This window comes from Hyperolius riggenbachi, chromosome 3 (genome assembly GCF_040937935.1).
Source record: "Hyperolius riggenbachi isolate aHypRig1 chromosome 3, aHypRig1.pri, whole genome shotgun sequence".
In the NCBI taxonomy this organism is placed as follows: Eukaryota; Metazoa; Chordata; class Amphibia; order Anura; family Hyperoliidae; genus Hyperolius; species Hyperolius riggenbachi.
In genome coordinates this window covers 221272095-221289004 of record NC_090648.1, presented here as the reverse complement: position 1 = coordinate 221289004, position 16910 = coordinate 221272095, and the positions used below count along the sequence as shown (strand labels likewise).

The 16910-nt window shown below is 44.6% G+C and overlaps 1 protein-coding gene and 1 long non-coding RNA gene across 2 annotated transcripts in view; one reads left to right on the top strand and one right to left on the bottom strand.

Annotated features, from left to right (window-relative positions):
* The window catches only part of USP3 (ubiquitin specific peptidase 3), a 105050-nt gene extending 104513 nt beyond the window's left edge, over positions 1–537 (bottom strand). The window contains exon 1 of the mRNA XM_068275785.1: positions 397–537. Within this exon, the coding sequence (XP_068131886.1) occupies position 397 (1 nt within the window). The 5' untranslated portion in view covers positions 398–537. The remainder of the gene's footprint in view (positions 1–396) is intronic.
* The window catches only part of LOC137563396 (uncharacterized), a 37937-nt gene extending 32727 nt beyond the window's left edge, over positions 1–5210 (top strand). Inside the window, exon 3 of the long non-coding RNA XR_011030342.1 lies at positions 4959–5210. This is a non-coding gene — a long non-coding RNA (uncharacterized lncRNA). The remainder of the gene's footprint in view (positions 1–4958) is intronic.
* The last annotated feature ends 11700 nt before the right edge of the window (positions 5211–16910 follow it).

The window sequence follows — 16910 nt, the reverse complement described above, 5'->3', positions numbered from 1 at the left end:
CCGAAACTACTTGTTCAATTAGGTACTACTACCTACCTCTACATGGGAGCTTGCGAGTTACAGTAACACAAATTACACACTTTTCAGGGTACAAAACTGCCATCACTTTTGCAGAAGGGCAGAAGACCTAACCTCACTGATTCTAAAACCTGCAAATAAACGGTTAAAACACACTCTATTCTGGCTAATAACAACATTTCTCTGTAGCGAATCTTCAGGAAGCTGGGATACATTCTGTGTGGCTGAATAGTAGGTGTAGCCGAAAAACAAATGACTTTTAGAAGTCTTATTTATAAATGCAATATACATAATTAATATATTCAGAACATCATTAAAATCAACAATTAAAGAGACAGGTAAGCCAGTATAAAATAAAAGGGAAGAAAACATGAATACTTAAGTTTCAGGTGAAATATGTCCATTTTGGAAAATAAATGGATAAGTCTTTGATTTCATAGTCAGGGGACTCCAGTGTCAAAGTCCAAACAAGACAGGTGCCAGCACGTCCTCAAGCTGGCAATTATGTAATCCGGATGATGTTTCAAAGTGGAGGACCTCGATTTTGGGTCCTCTGCCCTGGTTATACTGCTGGCACAGTGAGGAGGAGTGAGGGCAGCGACCACACACCCCTTGGAACCTGAGATGAGCCACCCCTTCTCATGGAGACAGAAAACCATATCTAAACTATTTATGGGCTCTATCTCCCAGCACCGTACCGGTCAGGGCAGATTTAAGAACATTTTCGGGTCAGTCAGGATTTATCCAGAACAATGATACCAAACACGACCTCTGTAGTATCAACAGGTTCTTTGGACCTGTCTCAATTACAGTCCATAACTCAGATTGTTCTGGAATCTTCTCAGTACCAGTGCCAGGCAAGGCCTGACACACTCTGCGAGTTTGAAGGGCCTGACAGCTTTGCAACACAGGAAATATGATGAATATAGCAGTTTATGAATTATCTTACAAATAACCGTTCACTAGGAGTTTATAGTTGCTAGCTGGAGAGATTGCTGGTCCTTTGAATGCCTCCGCTCAGAGCCTACATGACCATTACTACTGGGAATGGGGCCATATCAGCGACACTAAAGCCTCGTACTCACAAGGCACAAATGTTGGCAGTCGCATAAAAAAAAAAAAAAAAGCAGCGACAAGCTCCACACGGCGCACAGAGGGACAGAGATGCGGCGGAAGCTGTCGCCGAAGGTTCCTCCCCCCGCCGGAAGCTCCGTCGATGGTAAGTTGTTGCTGTTACTAGTCCGCATACACACGGCGGACTAGCGACAGTTGCGGCGAAGTTGCAGCGACAGCTGTAGCAGGCGATCGCCTGGCGACAGCTCCAACGGGCGACGGTTCGGGGCGCGCGTGTCATACACACGGGCAACTTAGCGCCGCAACACGCGCATGCCATGTGGTTGTGGCGACAGTTGTAGCCCGTGTGTATGGGCCATTAAACCCGCTTTATGAGCTTCTGTCAGCCCAGAGGTATGGAAACCTGATTTATGGGGGTCCTTGACACAGCTGAGTGCCTGGGAAACTTCTCTGAGAATGTGTCTTAATGGCTCTGGCCATTTGGTGTAAGAGGAACAAAGTTGTCTTTTAAAAGAAAAAAAAAGTCATTCTGATCGCTGCAATGAAATGCGCAATCTAACCAGGAAGCGTTCAGAAAACCGACTGCGCGGTTCTTCCTGAATCACCTGCGCTTCTCACGGCTGGTCGTGACAATGATTACAAGGCATTCTTTCAAGACACAGGTGGATGCTACTCCCCTGGACCCTGGGAAGCAGTTTTCTGTTCCGGTAAAGGACAGGGCTCTCATTTTCTAACTGTTCCACCTTTCTTTGGCTTTCTTTGGACTATACCACTACTTCTGGTTAACAATTCCGCTAACAATTGTCAGTTTGTACTTCTTCCTTGAGGTAATGGCAATGTCCACTGCCACCCTCTGAAATTATTTGTTACTAATAGACATTAGGCACAAAGGAACCTTTCAGGCATTCCCTACCTTGACCACCCACTGACAATCAGCACATGATTGGCATTAATGGACTATGTCTTTACTCATACCAGAATAGAAAAAGATTCTTACACCCAGGCTTAGCAGTGTGGGGAGGCCTGCAAGGGCGACTTTATGAATATGTCTGGAGGAGATAGGTTGTGAAGAGCTTTGTAAGTTAAAATTAAAAGTGTGCATCAGAACCATTGTGCATATGACAGGCAATGGAGGGCTTGCCAGAAGAGTACAGCAGTTGTGCAGATAAAGAGATTGAAGATCGGCACTAGATGCAGCTGGCAGCCTAGGCAGAGTTAAGTGATAAACCTACTGTGCCTCCAGAAAACAGCAATAATTGTAGCTTCAATAAAGTGAAAAGATCCGGGCACCAGTAGTGTTGCAAATCCACTTATTTATTTCATCCCTACCCGACAAAACATACAGCAGGGCTAGATCTGACAGCTGTTTCGCAAGCTTAACGCTCGCTTCCTCAGAGACCGAATGCCCATAGCATACAAAGACATATATATAGCATATTAATTAACATTGCAAATTGTTTAGTGAAAGAAGGAGGAGAGACTCACCGCCGCCTGGCCCTGCCCATTACCGAGCGTCCATCGAAGTGGATGCGGCGCTCCGAGCCTCCCAGCGAGCACAGCGAGTAAAGGGTTCCACCCCTTTTGGGGTTGGAACCACCAGATGGTTCCTCCAATCAATGGCGCCGCTCATCCGTAGAGATGTTGCGAACCTTCGATAGCAATAGACTTCAATGGGGATGCGAACTTTGAAAAATAGAAAAAATTATGCTGGCCACAAAAGTGATGGAAAAGATGTTTCAAGGGGTCTAACACCTGGAGGGGGGCATGGCGGAGTGGGATACATGCCCAAAGTCCCGGGGAAAAATCTGGATTTGACGCAAAGCAGCGTTTTAAGGGCAGAAATCACATTGAATGCTAAATTGCAGGCCTAAAGTGCTTTAAACCATCTTGCATGGGTATACATCAATCAGGGAGTTTAATTAGAGTTCTGCTTCACACTGACACACCAAACTCACTGTGTAACGCACCGCAAACAGCTGTTTGCGTAGTGAAGGCCGTGCTGGACTGATGCGCAACATGGCGAGAGTGCAGGCCGTGGCAGTTTTTCAGCCCATATGGTCGCCGGGCTGTGGTAGCTCAATGATAGAACAGTGACTGTCCAGCTGATCAAATTTGGTCTGTCCACAATGAAGCAACAACCTTATTATCTTCTTGTATGTAGGTAGGCATAGGTAGGAGTCCCAGTATAGGTAGGCATAGGTAGGTGCCTCAGTAGTTAGCTAGGCATAGGTAGGAGACCCAGTATAGGTAGGTAGGCATAGGTAGGTGTCCCAGTAGTTAGCTAGGCATAGGTAGGAGACCCAGTATAGGTAGGTAGGTGCCTCAGTAGTTAGCTAGGCAAAGGTAGGAGACCCAGTATAGGTAGGTAGGTGCCTCAGTAGTTAGCTAGGCAAAGGTAGGAGACCCAGTATAGGTAGGTAGGTGCCTCAGTAGTTAGCTAGGCAAAGGTAGGAGACCCAGTATAGGTAGGTAGGTGCCTCAGTAGTTAGCTAGGCAAAGGTAGGAGACCCAGTATAGGTAGGTAGGTGCCTCAGTAGTTAGCTAGGCATAGGTAAGAGACCCAGTATAGGTAGGTAGGTGCCTCAGTAGTTAGCTAGGCAAAGGTAGGAGACCCAGTATAGGTAGGTACGTGTCCCAGTAGTTAGCTAGGCATAGGTAGGAGACCCAGTATAGGTAGGTAGGTGCCTCAGTAGTTAGCTAGGCAAAGGTAGGAGACCCAGTATAGGTAGGTAGGTGCCTCAGTAGTTAGCTAGGCATAGGTAGGAGACCCAGTATAGGTAGGTAGGCATAGGTAGGTACCCTAGTATAGGTAGGTAGGTAGGTGTCCCCGTATAGGTAAGTAGGTGCCCCAGTAGTTAGGTAGGCATAGGTAGGTGTCCCAGTATAGATAGTTAGGCAGGGCCTGGCTGGCACATTAATAACAATTACCAAGGTTTAGCTGCAACAGATAGGGCTGTATTATGTCAGTGAGCAACACACACAAAAAAAAACAAACACATCAGGAAAACATTAGCTCTCTGGGTCTGCCTGTACCAGGTATCCTTAAACAAAAAGGCATTATGGGTCAAGACATAGGAGAGGCACTCCCCTACATAACTTACCCAGCCGACGTCCTTACCTTGGTCTAGAAGGAAGCTCTCAATTGCCTTGACCCCAATGTCCTGGGGAGTCCGTGTGTAAAGGCATTGCAGCCAATTCATTCCAGGTAAATCTGTTAGCCTTGGTGGTGTTGTTCTAAAGATAAATGAGTTTATACATTGTCGCTCTAAATTTGTTGTATATGTGGTGGTTTGCCCTTGCCATCGATTTTATATCGGTGAGACCACCCGCCAAACGTGTACACGTTTCCAAGAGCATTATCATTCAATTGAAACCGGAAAAGGGGCTTCCAGACTGATCTCCCATGTTAGAGAAGAACATGGGGGAAATGCCAATGTGTTACGTTTTTGTGGACTTAAAACCGTAGATCTCCCACATAGAGGTGGGGATAGAGAGAAACTTCTATGCAGAGAGGAGGCTAAATTTATTTCAATAACAGAGGCCTGGGGAAGTTTAGGTTTCAATGAAAGGAATGAGCTACATTGCTTTTTAGACAAGCATTAGTCCCTTATTATGTCTTAATCCTGTAATTTGGATTCCTATATAATTGATCCTTTCTCTTTAATTGAAGTTTTCCTGAATAGCCTGATGTGGTGTACTGCTCTTTGGGTTATATAGGGTTACCTGGTTGGTTAATGGATGTTTAAATGTGTATGTATTTTTATCCTTCTAATTAAGTTATGCACAAAAATTTTACAATGGTCGTTCTAATAATGTTTTTAACTGTATTAATGTTCTTTAATTATTTCTCCTCTTGTTGTTTGCAGGAGTGGCAGACACCGTACGCATGATGTACGCGTTCCTATGGTAACTAACCAGTGTGGAACGCGGAAACCCTCCCCATTGATACCCCCGGCGGTATGCACGCGAGAGGTATGACGTCACGCTACGGATAAGCGGCACCATTGATTGGAGGAAACTCCTGGTGGTTCCAACCCCGAAAGGGGTGGAACCCTTTACTCGTTGTGCTCGCTGGGAGGCTCGGAGCGCCGCATCCACTTTGATAGACGCTCGGTAATGGGCAGGGCCAGGCGGCGGTGAGTCTCTCCTCCTTCTTTCACTAAACAATTTGCAATGTTAATTAATACGCTATATATATGTCTTTGTATGCTATGGGCATTCGGTCTCTGAGGAAGCGAGCATTAAGCTTGCGAAACAGGTGTCAGATCTAGCCCTGCTGTATGTTTTGTCGGGTGGGGATGAAATAAATAAGTGGATTTGCAACACTACTACTACTGGTGCCCGGACCTTTTCACTTTATTGAAGCTAAGAGTACAGCAGTTGATCAGTAAGAAGAGAGGAGGAAATAGGGTAAAGGATACAGGTGTTAAACTGTTGTCTTATGCTAGGTACACACAATGCAATTCTTTGACATATTTACTGTCAGATCTATTATTTCCAGCATGTCCGATCTGATTTATGACTGATTTTTTGATCGATTTTTCCATTCACTTCTATGAAAAATTGATCGGAAATCAGATCAAGGCAATTTCAACACAATTAGAGCCAATAAGAGTGATTAGAGGCAATCAGATGGCAATCACAGCCAATCAGCGCAATCGAAGCCAATCACGGTACAATCGAAAACCAATCACGGTACAATCGAAAACCAATCACAGTACAATCGAAAACCAATCACGGGACAATCGAAAACCAATCACGGGACAATCAAAAACCAATCACAGTACAATTGAAAACTAATCCCGGGACAATCAAAAACCAATCACGGGACAATTGAGACAATCATAGCCAATCAAAGCACAATCAAGCGTTACAGACAGGAGATTAGAGGTACCCAATGGCAGGAGGGGGGGTGATCTAAGGGCAGGGGGGAGTTATCAGAGGGGGATCTAAGGGCAGGGGGGGGGAATCAGGAGCCCGCAGTGACAGGTGGTGACGGGGTGATTGATAGGTGATCAGTAGGTAATTACAGATGAGAATATATGCAAGCAATGCACTGGCGAAGATATGAGGGGGGGGGGGGTCTGTGGGCAATCTGAGGGTGTGGGCGGGTGATTGGGTGCCCGCAAGGGGCAGATTAGGGTCTGATCTGATGGGTAGCAGTGACAGGTGGTGATGGGGTGATTGATAGGTGATCAGTAGGTGAATACAGGGGAGAATATATGCAAGCGATGCACTGGCAAGTTCATCAGAGGGGGTCTCAGGGCAATCTGAGGGTGTGGGCAGGTGATTGGGTGCCCGCAAGGGGTGATTAGGGTCTGATCTGATGGACAGGTGGTGACAGGGGGTGATTGATGGGTAATTGATGGGTGATCAGTAAGTGTTTGGAGGAGAGAACAGATGTAAACAATGCACTTGGGAGGTGATCTGAGGGTGGGTCTGCGGGCGATCTGATGGTGTGGGTGATCAAATTCCCGCAAGGGGCAGGTTAGGGTCTGATCTGATGGGTGGCAGTGACAGGTGGTGACAGGGGGTGATTGATGGGTGATTGACAGGTGATCAGTGGGTGATTATAGGGGAGGATAGATGTATACAGTACACAGGGGGGGGGGGGTCTGGGGAGAATCTGAGGGTGTGGGGGGGGGGTGATCAGGAGCCCCCAGGGGGCAGTTTAGGACCTGATCTAAAAAATAGTTTTGTCAGATAGTGACAGGGAGTGATTGATAGGTGATTAGGGGGTGCTTGGGTGCAAACAGTGCTCTCAGGGGGTAATCGGGGGGGGGGGGGGGAGTCTGATGGGTGCTGTGGGCGATCAGTGAGCAGGGGGTGGCAGGATCAGTGTGCTGGTGTGTGGACTTACAGTGCTGCCATCCTCTCTGGTGGTTGATCGAGCGCTGTGACCACCAGGGAGGAGGCAGCGTGTATAATACACTTTGTTTACCTAACAAAGTGTATTATACACTTTCAATTGGCCAATTCAAAAAGTTGCAACCCGCCGGTTCTGCTGATTGGCCGGCGGGTTGGCGTCACAGGTGGGCGGAGCCTAATGGCGGCAATTGCGCACGCATCCACGCGCACGATCGCCTGCAATCCCCTCCTCTAGGACCAGACGCCCATCGGCGTTACGTGGTCCTGGGCATGCCACTTTGCCGCCGCCCATAGGTAGTGGACGGTCGGCAAGTGGTTAAGAAGCTCTAATTCACAGCTGGGTCCAGACCCAATTGCAAAGGCCAAGAATATTGTAAACTTGTGGATGGATCAGGGTAGAACATGAATATCACATTTTTAAACAAGTTTATCTCATGAAGATTTGTGTTGTCTTTAGCAACTATAAAGCTGCTTCTTCAAAACAACCCTAATCTTTCAAGTGAACCTGAATAAAGTAAAATTATTTAAAATAAACACATGATGTACCTGCAGATGAATATGACATACTTACCTCACCATCAGTTCCTCTCAGAAGCTCACCATTTTTTTTCTTACAATGATTCCTTCCATTTCTGACAAGATTTTGTCAGAACTGAAATATAACAGTTGCTGTCAGTTATACTGTTTATCAGTTGCTGTCAGTTATAACTGAAAGGACAACTGATGAGCAAGGTAATGTCCATGTTTCCCTATGGCTCAAGTTGGCGATATTACAGATTAACAGTGTCCTGACCTGGAAGCTGTAATGGGGTAATGGCCATTTTCAAAATGGAGGACGGAGAATTCCATTGATCACAGTGGACAAACAGGATGCAGGAGAGGAAATAGAGATTGATGAGTAGACTACACGGGAGGTAAGCATGACGTGTGTATGTTTATTTGGACTTTTCATTTTTGGTTCAGGTTTGCTTTCAGTATTTTCTCCTTTGTGTTCCCAAATCCTGAGGCTGAAAATAAACGCAAACATATGTTCTGATGTAAGAAATCTTCCTGAAAAGTTCAAAAGTGTGAAAATTAAAAAGAGAGTCAACACAGTGACATGTTTCCATGGTAGGCAGCAGGGAAACACCTTCTCTTGTAGTCAGGCAAACAGGAATACATTCTTCCATCCAATATTTTCTAAAACTGTTAAACTACTGTAGATTGTTAATTAATTATGGACTTCTAGTAATATCTAGCATATACTTCAGTAGAAGCTTAGAGCACTTATTGCAGGGGTCTCAAACTCGCGGCCCGCGGGCCATTTGCGGCCCTCGATACAATATTTTGTGGCCCGTGCTGGCAAAAGCAAAAGAGACACGGAAGCGAACTATTTTTGCCTATTTTACCTTATAGTTCGCTTCAGTGCTCCCAAGTAATCTGCCGCATCCCCGCTACTAAACGAGGGCTGCAGAGCCCCCAAATCCCCCAGGCAAACATCCATGACTGCGCTGAGGGGCAGAGCTTCCAGCTGTAGCTCTGCCCCTCCTGACGTCAATCGCCGCACAGACCGCCGCCTCTCCCGCCCCTCTCTGTGAAGGAAGATTGAGCGGGGCGGGCAGCTTGACGTCAGGAGGGGCAGAGCTGAAGCTGAAAGCTCTGCCCCTTCCAGGAATTGCCGGCGGATTGTCCCCCGGGCGATTTTGGTGCTCTGCAGCCCTCGTTTTGCGGTGGGGACACGGCGGATTACTTGTAATGGGAGCACTGAAGTGAACTATAAGGTAAAATAGGCAAAATAGTTTGCTTCAGTGTAAATTTGATTTTGAATCGAAATAAAAATCAATGCAAAGGACGGGGGGCGGGAGCTGCTGACTGCGAAAATGACATGCCATCATAACAGTTATATGGGAAGACGTTCTGTGTGCACATTTGAGGACTTTTTTTGTGAAATCCCTTATGCGGCCCAGCCTCATCCTGACTTTGCCTCCTGCGGTCCCCAGGTAAATTGAGTTTGAGACCCCTGACTTATTGGGTGTTTAAACTCTTGTAAGAAAAGCCCTTGTAAAACAACTATGCACGACAAGGATTTCTTTTGTAAACATAAACACAGCCAGTTTACCTTTTTTTGTTGCATAAATTTAAAAAGAAATTTAGAAAGGAAATGTCTACAAAGGAACAGCTCAGGCTTCAAAACAAAAATGTTACAAAGATTCATTTAGATGTGTACAATTCATACCCATATGAAGGAAACACTAAGTCCCAGAAAGGATGAATGATCACAGCTGTTAGTATCCATCGTGATTGCTACAGTGATGGTCAGGGATCCTCACTTTCTAACAGTGACCTACCAGTAATTAATGGCCTTCTGTATTTTCATCTATAAGCTTTAAAACTGAACGTTAATTTTAATCATTTTTTTCAGTAAGTATTTTATTTCATCAAATTTTCCAAATTACCGCTACAGTTTTTATCTGCTTCTTTCCATTACAATGAATATGAACTTGTGCATTCTCCTTCACATGTGCATCATGAGTGATCACACTGCTTCTGCATGCATGTCAACAGCGTGAAAAATTAGTCTGTGTCAATCCAGTGTTATGCCTGTGAGCAAGTTTGTCCACATACATAGTGATTTGCCCATGCATGTATAGTTGCCTAAAATTGGATCTTTAACTTTTTTTAGTGTAATATATATTATTATTTATTATTATTATTATTATTTTCTCTTAATGTACTATTTTTTTCTCTACTTTGCCCTCAGAATCGCCCACATTGTTTTCTTTATACTAATGAGAATAATGTTCTTACTTAATAAAGTGACTAAGACTTTTTTAACCTCCCTAGTGGTATGATTACTTCCAGATTTTAGGGTCTAAAAGCGGTACAATTTTTTTCACAAGCTCTTAGACCCTAAAAGCAGGAAAAAATCATACCGCTAGATAGATCTGCAGCAGTATCTCAAGATGGCGCCTGACTGGTAGCCACGGCCACAGGGCTCCGGCTAAATCTAACTTTTTTTCCACCCTTCCCCCCTGGACTCACGGCCATGACTGCACTGGTGGTGTCCCTCCAGCTCCGCCACACCATCGGGAGGTTGGGGGACACTCTGGCTCCCCGGACTCCGGCGACAGGGCACACTTGCTGAGGTTCGGCTCACCACGTGGTCGGCTTAGCTGATGGCCCATGTGGTGCCGGCCCCAGCCGCTCAATGTCGCTTCACCGCTGCCTCTTTGCCGCCACCATCCGGGACTCCTCACTCGTGCTGCCTGGGCCGCTGCTCGACCTGGAGGCTCCGATGAGCAGGTCCCCGCCGGCGCTGATCCACCACTTCATCGCCGCTGCCCAGAGACATCGCTAGCACTGCCTGTGGGAGGGTTCCATGCTGCTGCGGCTTCAACACCGGCCGCCCCGATCTCCTCCCTGCTGCCCGCTTCACCACCGCTGCCTGGAGACTCTTTGCCGCCGCTGCCTGGAACACTGTAGACACGGTCCCCCGGCCGCTGATCCAGCCCTCCATCGCCGTGACTGGGACACCACGCAGCCTTGGATGACCCACGTGGCTCCACACTGCCGCTGCCTAGGGAACCAGGACTCCTTCAAAGGTACAGTGACTGCTCTGACACCGCTGCCACAGCTGCCTGCACACACTGCAGCCACTACACACCAGGCCACCTCGCCTGCCAGCACACCATCCAAGAGCCTTCTGCTGGAAGCCATCTCTGCCCCTGCTAGGCTGCGTGGGATCGGCCTTTTTGGCTCTTCGGCCAACTAGCAGCTCCTTGTTTGACTGCTGCCAGGACCCGCTACATGCACCCAAGGGGGTAAGATCAGGACCAGGACACTAAACAGCCAGATTACATCAGAATCCAAGGGGACTTACTTCACTTTTTTCACCTCTCTCCTATCTTTCCTCCATCTCTTTCCCTGGGTCAGACCATGGGGCATCTGATTCAAAATATCGCTACAAAAGCGTTTTGAGTGCCTAGATGGCAGCGGATTACCCCCTTGGTCCTTCCCCTGGGTCTCTCTTATATGTATCTTCCTGTCTATTCCTTTATTCTATGCCTATATATGCAATGTACCACTGTATTCTATGCCTATATATGCAATGTACCACTGTATATATGCATGTACCTGTACGCACTGCATATACTCTGTAACTATTGTCTATCTACTGTATTCACTGTATGTACTTTTATGTGACTGTACCATCACCGACCCTGCTTGTGCCAAAACCAATTCCGGGTACAACTATGTTGTACTTGGCGAAATAAACATGATTCTGATTCTGATTCTGAGCAGCCCTGCACATTACTTGTCTCGCCTGGATCCAACGCTGCAATTCTCCCTTCATCCACCAGGTGGCACTCTACCCCTACAACGAGATCACAATCATCATGACGACCACCAGAGAAATCAAGAGCATCCGAGGACTGGAATAAGAATGGCTGCTAATGCCTGGATCCTGGGGAAGGTGAGTTACAAACGCCCGCTGTGTGCAGGCTCTGCATATATATCCCAGTGGCTAACCCGAGACAGGCTCAGGGTCACCACTCTGAGCTGTGGATTTCCAGGCTGAGCCTGACTCAGGGTTAATGCTAAGGAGGTTAAAAATAAAAAATTATGAAGTATTGCTATTAAAAATAACACATTTGCAGAAAATGACAGAATATTGCTTAATCACTTCATAACAGCACATTTATGCTTAAAAATAAATTCCGATTTCATTATTAAAATTATTAATGTCTGCAGGGCTGTGTAAAGATTGTTCATATAAAATATTTGAATTTAAGGCAGCATCAGCTGCTATTTGCTGGTGTTCACTGCAACTATCGTCTTATTCATATTAGTAAATAGCAGCAGTGGCTGAAGAATGGTTAGTCACTACGTGGTATGCAAACAAATGGTCACAGGTATCCTCGCCAGTACTTTTTCTTACAGAGTAGACAGGATTTTTCCACATTGCAGCAGAATGCCAAGGATCACCATTCATTGCTTTATAAGTGAGTCCCAAAATGTAAAAAAAATACCAAAAGTATATTCACACAAAATGATAATAAATTAAAACTTTGAAATATCTGTGCACAAGTATACCGTTGCCAAGGTTACAAAGAAGCATACTCTGAATTATCTTTATATTTGAAAAATTACAGCTACCTGCAAACTGAAATGGAAAGGTATTTTTTTTTTAACGATATTAAATGACAAAGTCATTTGTGTGGCTGTTAAATAATGCATAGTATTTTTTAATAAATGTTTACATGTATGTGTACGCTGCACATAATCTGCTAATTTATTTTCAACCACCTTTCTCTGAATGCTTGGAATCATCAGGAATGACGATTAGGGTGAATTAAAATGCTTATTCATGTCTGCCATTCGTTTTTTACAACTGCACCAATATTTTGAATAATAATTCTCCTTGAAAATAAGGACCTAGAGAGGGCAAGTTTGATAAATGTGGGACAATTGGAAATAATAGTAACAAATACAAAATATAACTGTAGTAATAAAAAAAATAAAGAGAGATCCAAAGACAAAAAAAGAAGGGTAGCAAACTTAGCAGACAAATAATGTCACTGCAAGTTAAACATTAATGTACTATGTAGTAATGACCCCAAATAAACTGATGGGTGTTTTCAGAGAATTCACCATTTCTCAGTACCAGATCCAGTCTGCTCAAACAAGATATTAACCAAGCATTAAGGACAGTAGTTGGTAAACTACAAATTCATTCCCCACATATTAGTATGTGTGCACTTTCTGTAACCTTTAGCATGCCCTCAAAAATGTTTCCTATAACCTTTAAGTCTGAATATGATCAGGCACATGGTGAACTCTGATCAAGTTTTCTTATCTTCTGTAATCAGCAAATGTGTGCTGATCTCAATGAAACATAAACAGGCTAGTTTGGGGGAAAAACAAGTACTGTGTAGCCAAAATAAACCAAAAGGCATCTCTGTATCTCAAGGTTAGCTATTTAGCGCTTCATATTTTACTCGGCATTGTGTAACATTTTGAATAATAGGAGTAAACAGACCATAGGTTGAGACATAAAAATAGCTTTTAAAGCTTAAAGTGAAATTCCACTTGGTTTTGAAAAGATTGTTATAAGATTGTTATAAACATAAGATAGTTCTGCACTAGACATTTTGAAAATTATTGCTATTAGCAGTGACAGTGCTTTGTAAAAGTATTCACTCCCCTTGGTAATTGTTATGTTTTGCCTCACAACCTTGAATTAAAATGCATTGTTGAGAGTTTGTACCATTAGATTGAAAGAACATTCCTACAACTTTGTAGCTGTAATATTTAATTTATTATGAAGCAAACAATGTATAGGACAAAATACCTGGAAAACTTCAGCATACACAACTATTTATCCCCCCCCCTCCCCCCCCCCCCCCCCCAGTCCGTATTTCCTGGCACTAGATTTCACAGCAATTACAGCTACGAGTCATTCAGGATAAGTCTCCATGAGCATGCCATTGGGATTATTGCCCATTCATCAATGCAAAACTGCTCCAACTCCTTCATGTTGGATGTTTTTTGCTTGTGATTGTGAACAACAATCAAGTCTGACCACAGATTCTCTATTGGATTGAGGTCTGGACTGACTAGGCTATTCCAACTAAATTGCATTCCTCCCCCTAAACCTCTTGAGTGTTGCTTTAGCAGTATGCTTGTGTTCATTGTGTTGCTGGAAGATGAACCACTGTTTCAGTCTCAAATCACTGCAAGACTGACACAGGTTTTGCTCAAGGTTATTCCTGTATTTAGCACTATCCATGCTTCTCCCACCTCTGACCAGTTTTCTTATCCCTGTTGCTGATAGACATCCAAAGAGCATGATGCTGCCACCACCATGTTTCCCTGTGGCGATAGTGTTCTTGAGGTGAGAGGATGTGTTGGGTTTGTGCCAGACATAGCAGTTTCCTTGGAGGCCGACTAAAACACCTTTCTCCATACATTTGGGGAGTCGCCCTCATGCTGTTTGGCAAACTCAAAGCATGCCTTTTTATATTTAAGGCTAAGCAATGGCTTTTTCTAGCCACTCTTTCATAAAGTCCAGCTCTATGAAGTGTATAGCTTATTGTGGTCCTATGAAAAGATACTCCAGTCTCTGGTGTGGAACTTTACAACTCCTGCAGGGTTATCTTAGTTCTCTGTGCTGCCTCTCTGAGTAATGCCCCCTTGCCTACCTCTTGGTAGGCTGGTTGTAATACCGTGTTCTTTCCATTTAAAGATTATGGATTTGATGGTGCTCCAGGGGATATTCAGAGCTTTAGAAATTTTTTATAACTCAACCCTGCCTTGTACTTCTCAGCAACTCTGACCCGGACAAGGGAAATGGTTGCATCAGGACTCCACCAACCTAGTCTATTTTGTGTAGTTGGATCACATAAATAAGATTATGAAACATGAAAATTACAGGCTGGAATGTAACAAAATAGCTATGGGGTGGGGGTGGGGGATACTTTTGCAAGGCACTGTCTATTTCCATTTCAATTAGCAACCATCTATGAATTTTCATGACTGACTGTAAGTACAAATTGCTCTTCTTTTCAATCATGGAATCTGTACCGTCTGCCCATAGCTCCACGTCATCCTGAGTAGTTAGCTTCAGAAAGAAGTAGCCATTGTGTTTTTATCACCCTTGGCATGTTCCTGGCACATAGCTATGTTCCAGTAAGGGAGTAGTGCTATACTTAATGGTGATATTGTGGCTAAAACCTACCTGCAGACTTAGTGCTGCATGCAACAAGTTTGGCATTTACATTACTTAGTGAGTTATTGGCACTGACAATTGGGGTGATGCCAGGAAGTTCCTCTGTGTGAATTACATGAAGAACATGGCAAGCACTCTTAGACAAAACCACAACCATAGCACTTGTGAATTAGACTATAATTATTTTTCATGCCTGTGTTGGTCCATTTATTGTTAGGCTTTGTCACGCCCACTAGACAATTTCCTTTAGGAACTCTCTGCAATGGATGTGTTTTTTTTCTCCTTCCTCCAGCATTGCACATTCCAGCACCACCTTCTCCCCACACCCCCTCTTCTCAGTTGGAGTTCCAGAAGGCTTTGATATTGGACCCTCAACCATCTATCTATACTCATGGGTTGGGTGAACTTGTCAGCTTATTTTAAATTTCAGTATCACAGATTACAGCTAAAGCTACCCCTGTGCTTATTTAGCTACATTCATCTCTCATGTCCTCTTTCATGCCTTCTCACTTTTTTAAATTGAATACAGATGAAAGAGAAATTGTAATCTTTCCACCTTAGGATTCAGCTCCCCTGCCGGACATAATCAGTGTTGACAACACATCAAATTCTTCCCCTCCAGTTCATTGTTTAGGTGTCATAATTTTCTTCACTTTGATTTAAACCTCACATTAACACCCTAACCCAGTTATGCCACCTCTACCGAAAAACAGCATTTGCACCTTCCTTAAGATTGCTTGTGCTGCTGGCGTAAAATCTCAATTACTGCAGCACCCTTCTCTGTGGCTCACCTTCAAATTGACTGACACCAATACAGTCCATCCTGACCTCTGCTGCATCAGTCATCCACCTCTCCGCTCACCTCTAATGCTCCCTCTCTGTGAGACCCTTCTCTAGTTGCCCAGTACGTAAAGGATACAACTTTTATTTGAAAAGCTCTCTTCAGTTGGCGCCTACTTACATAACTTCATTGATTTCCAGATACTATCCTGAATACAACTTCTACTTTGCTAAGCATGGCATTCCCATGATTTCTGCAGCACTGCTTAGAAACTGCCAGAAAAAAAATAAATAGTTATTTGGTCTACGCCTGTTTTGATGCATGAAACAATCATTGACCTATGTTACATAGCCGTTTAACATCGGACTTACTACTGATGATACAAAATAATACACTGGTATTATTTTATAGCACCAACAAACTCCATGGCAGCAGAAGAGTTTGTTGCTTTGTTACTAGCCAAAATGCTGCAGACATTCACTCGCTAGTGGCAGAGCAACAAAGTACTGCGTTACTAGCAACACAGTACTTTTTAAAGGTATTTTAAAGTATTTTAAAGGTTTCACACAAAAGAGGAATTGTCAGTTTTATAATTTGGATATCATTGAACTTACATGACATTACACTCCCCCACACCACTCCCCAGCACTGTAGATAGAACAATCACATGATATGCAGTCCCAAAACCTGTTTTGTACAGACTGCCACTGTGTGTGTGTGTGTGTGTGTGTGTGTGTGTGTGTGTGTGTGTGTGTGTGTCGTGTGTGTGTGTGTGTGTGTGTGTGTGTGTGTGTGTGTGTGTGTGTGTGTGTGTGTGTGTGTGTGTGTGTGTGTGTGTGTGTGTAAGGTGTAAAGCCTTGTACACACGTTCGAGGCATGTCACCCAATGGGAATCAAGAACCGATGCCTCTGGCAACATTTCAGGGCCGGGCTGTACAGATACTTTGCTAGCCTGCAGACTAGCTACATTTCCTGTTGCTTGGGGGGGGTGGAGGACCGAAAGAGCAGCGTGGGTTTAATGTCATGTGGGTGCCCAGTGACTGGAAAGAACATTGTTCCCAGCAAGTGATCAGCTGAATCGATCTGCCTGGCTGATCGGTGGCCCAGGTGTTGGGGGGCCATCTGGGGCCGCTTTCCATATGCTAGGTTCTTGGCAGAGGTGGTTGTTGTCGACCACCTCAAATGAGTCTCTTCTAGCATATGTACGAGGTTTAAAGCAAAATAAGCAGCAATTTTTTTAAATATTTACCTCCCCATAAGGGAGGTTTGTAATAGTGCTCCTTTGGGGGGGGGGGGGGGGAGGATGAGAGAAATAACTTACCTACGTTGTGGTTGCTCCTGTGGCCTCTCATCTGCACCGTGGTCACCATTTCCACCGCTCATGCTGCAGTTTCATTCTCCCAGCTGCATGCCATGAGGTGTAGTCCATGGATGCGAGTACAGCTCACTCGAAACCGAGAG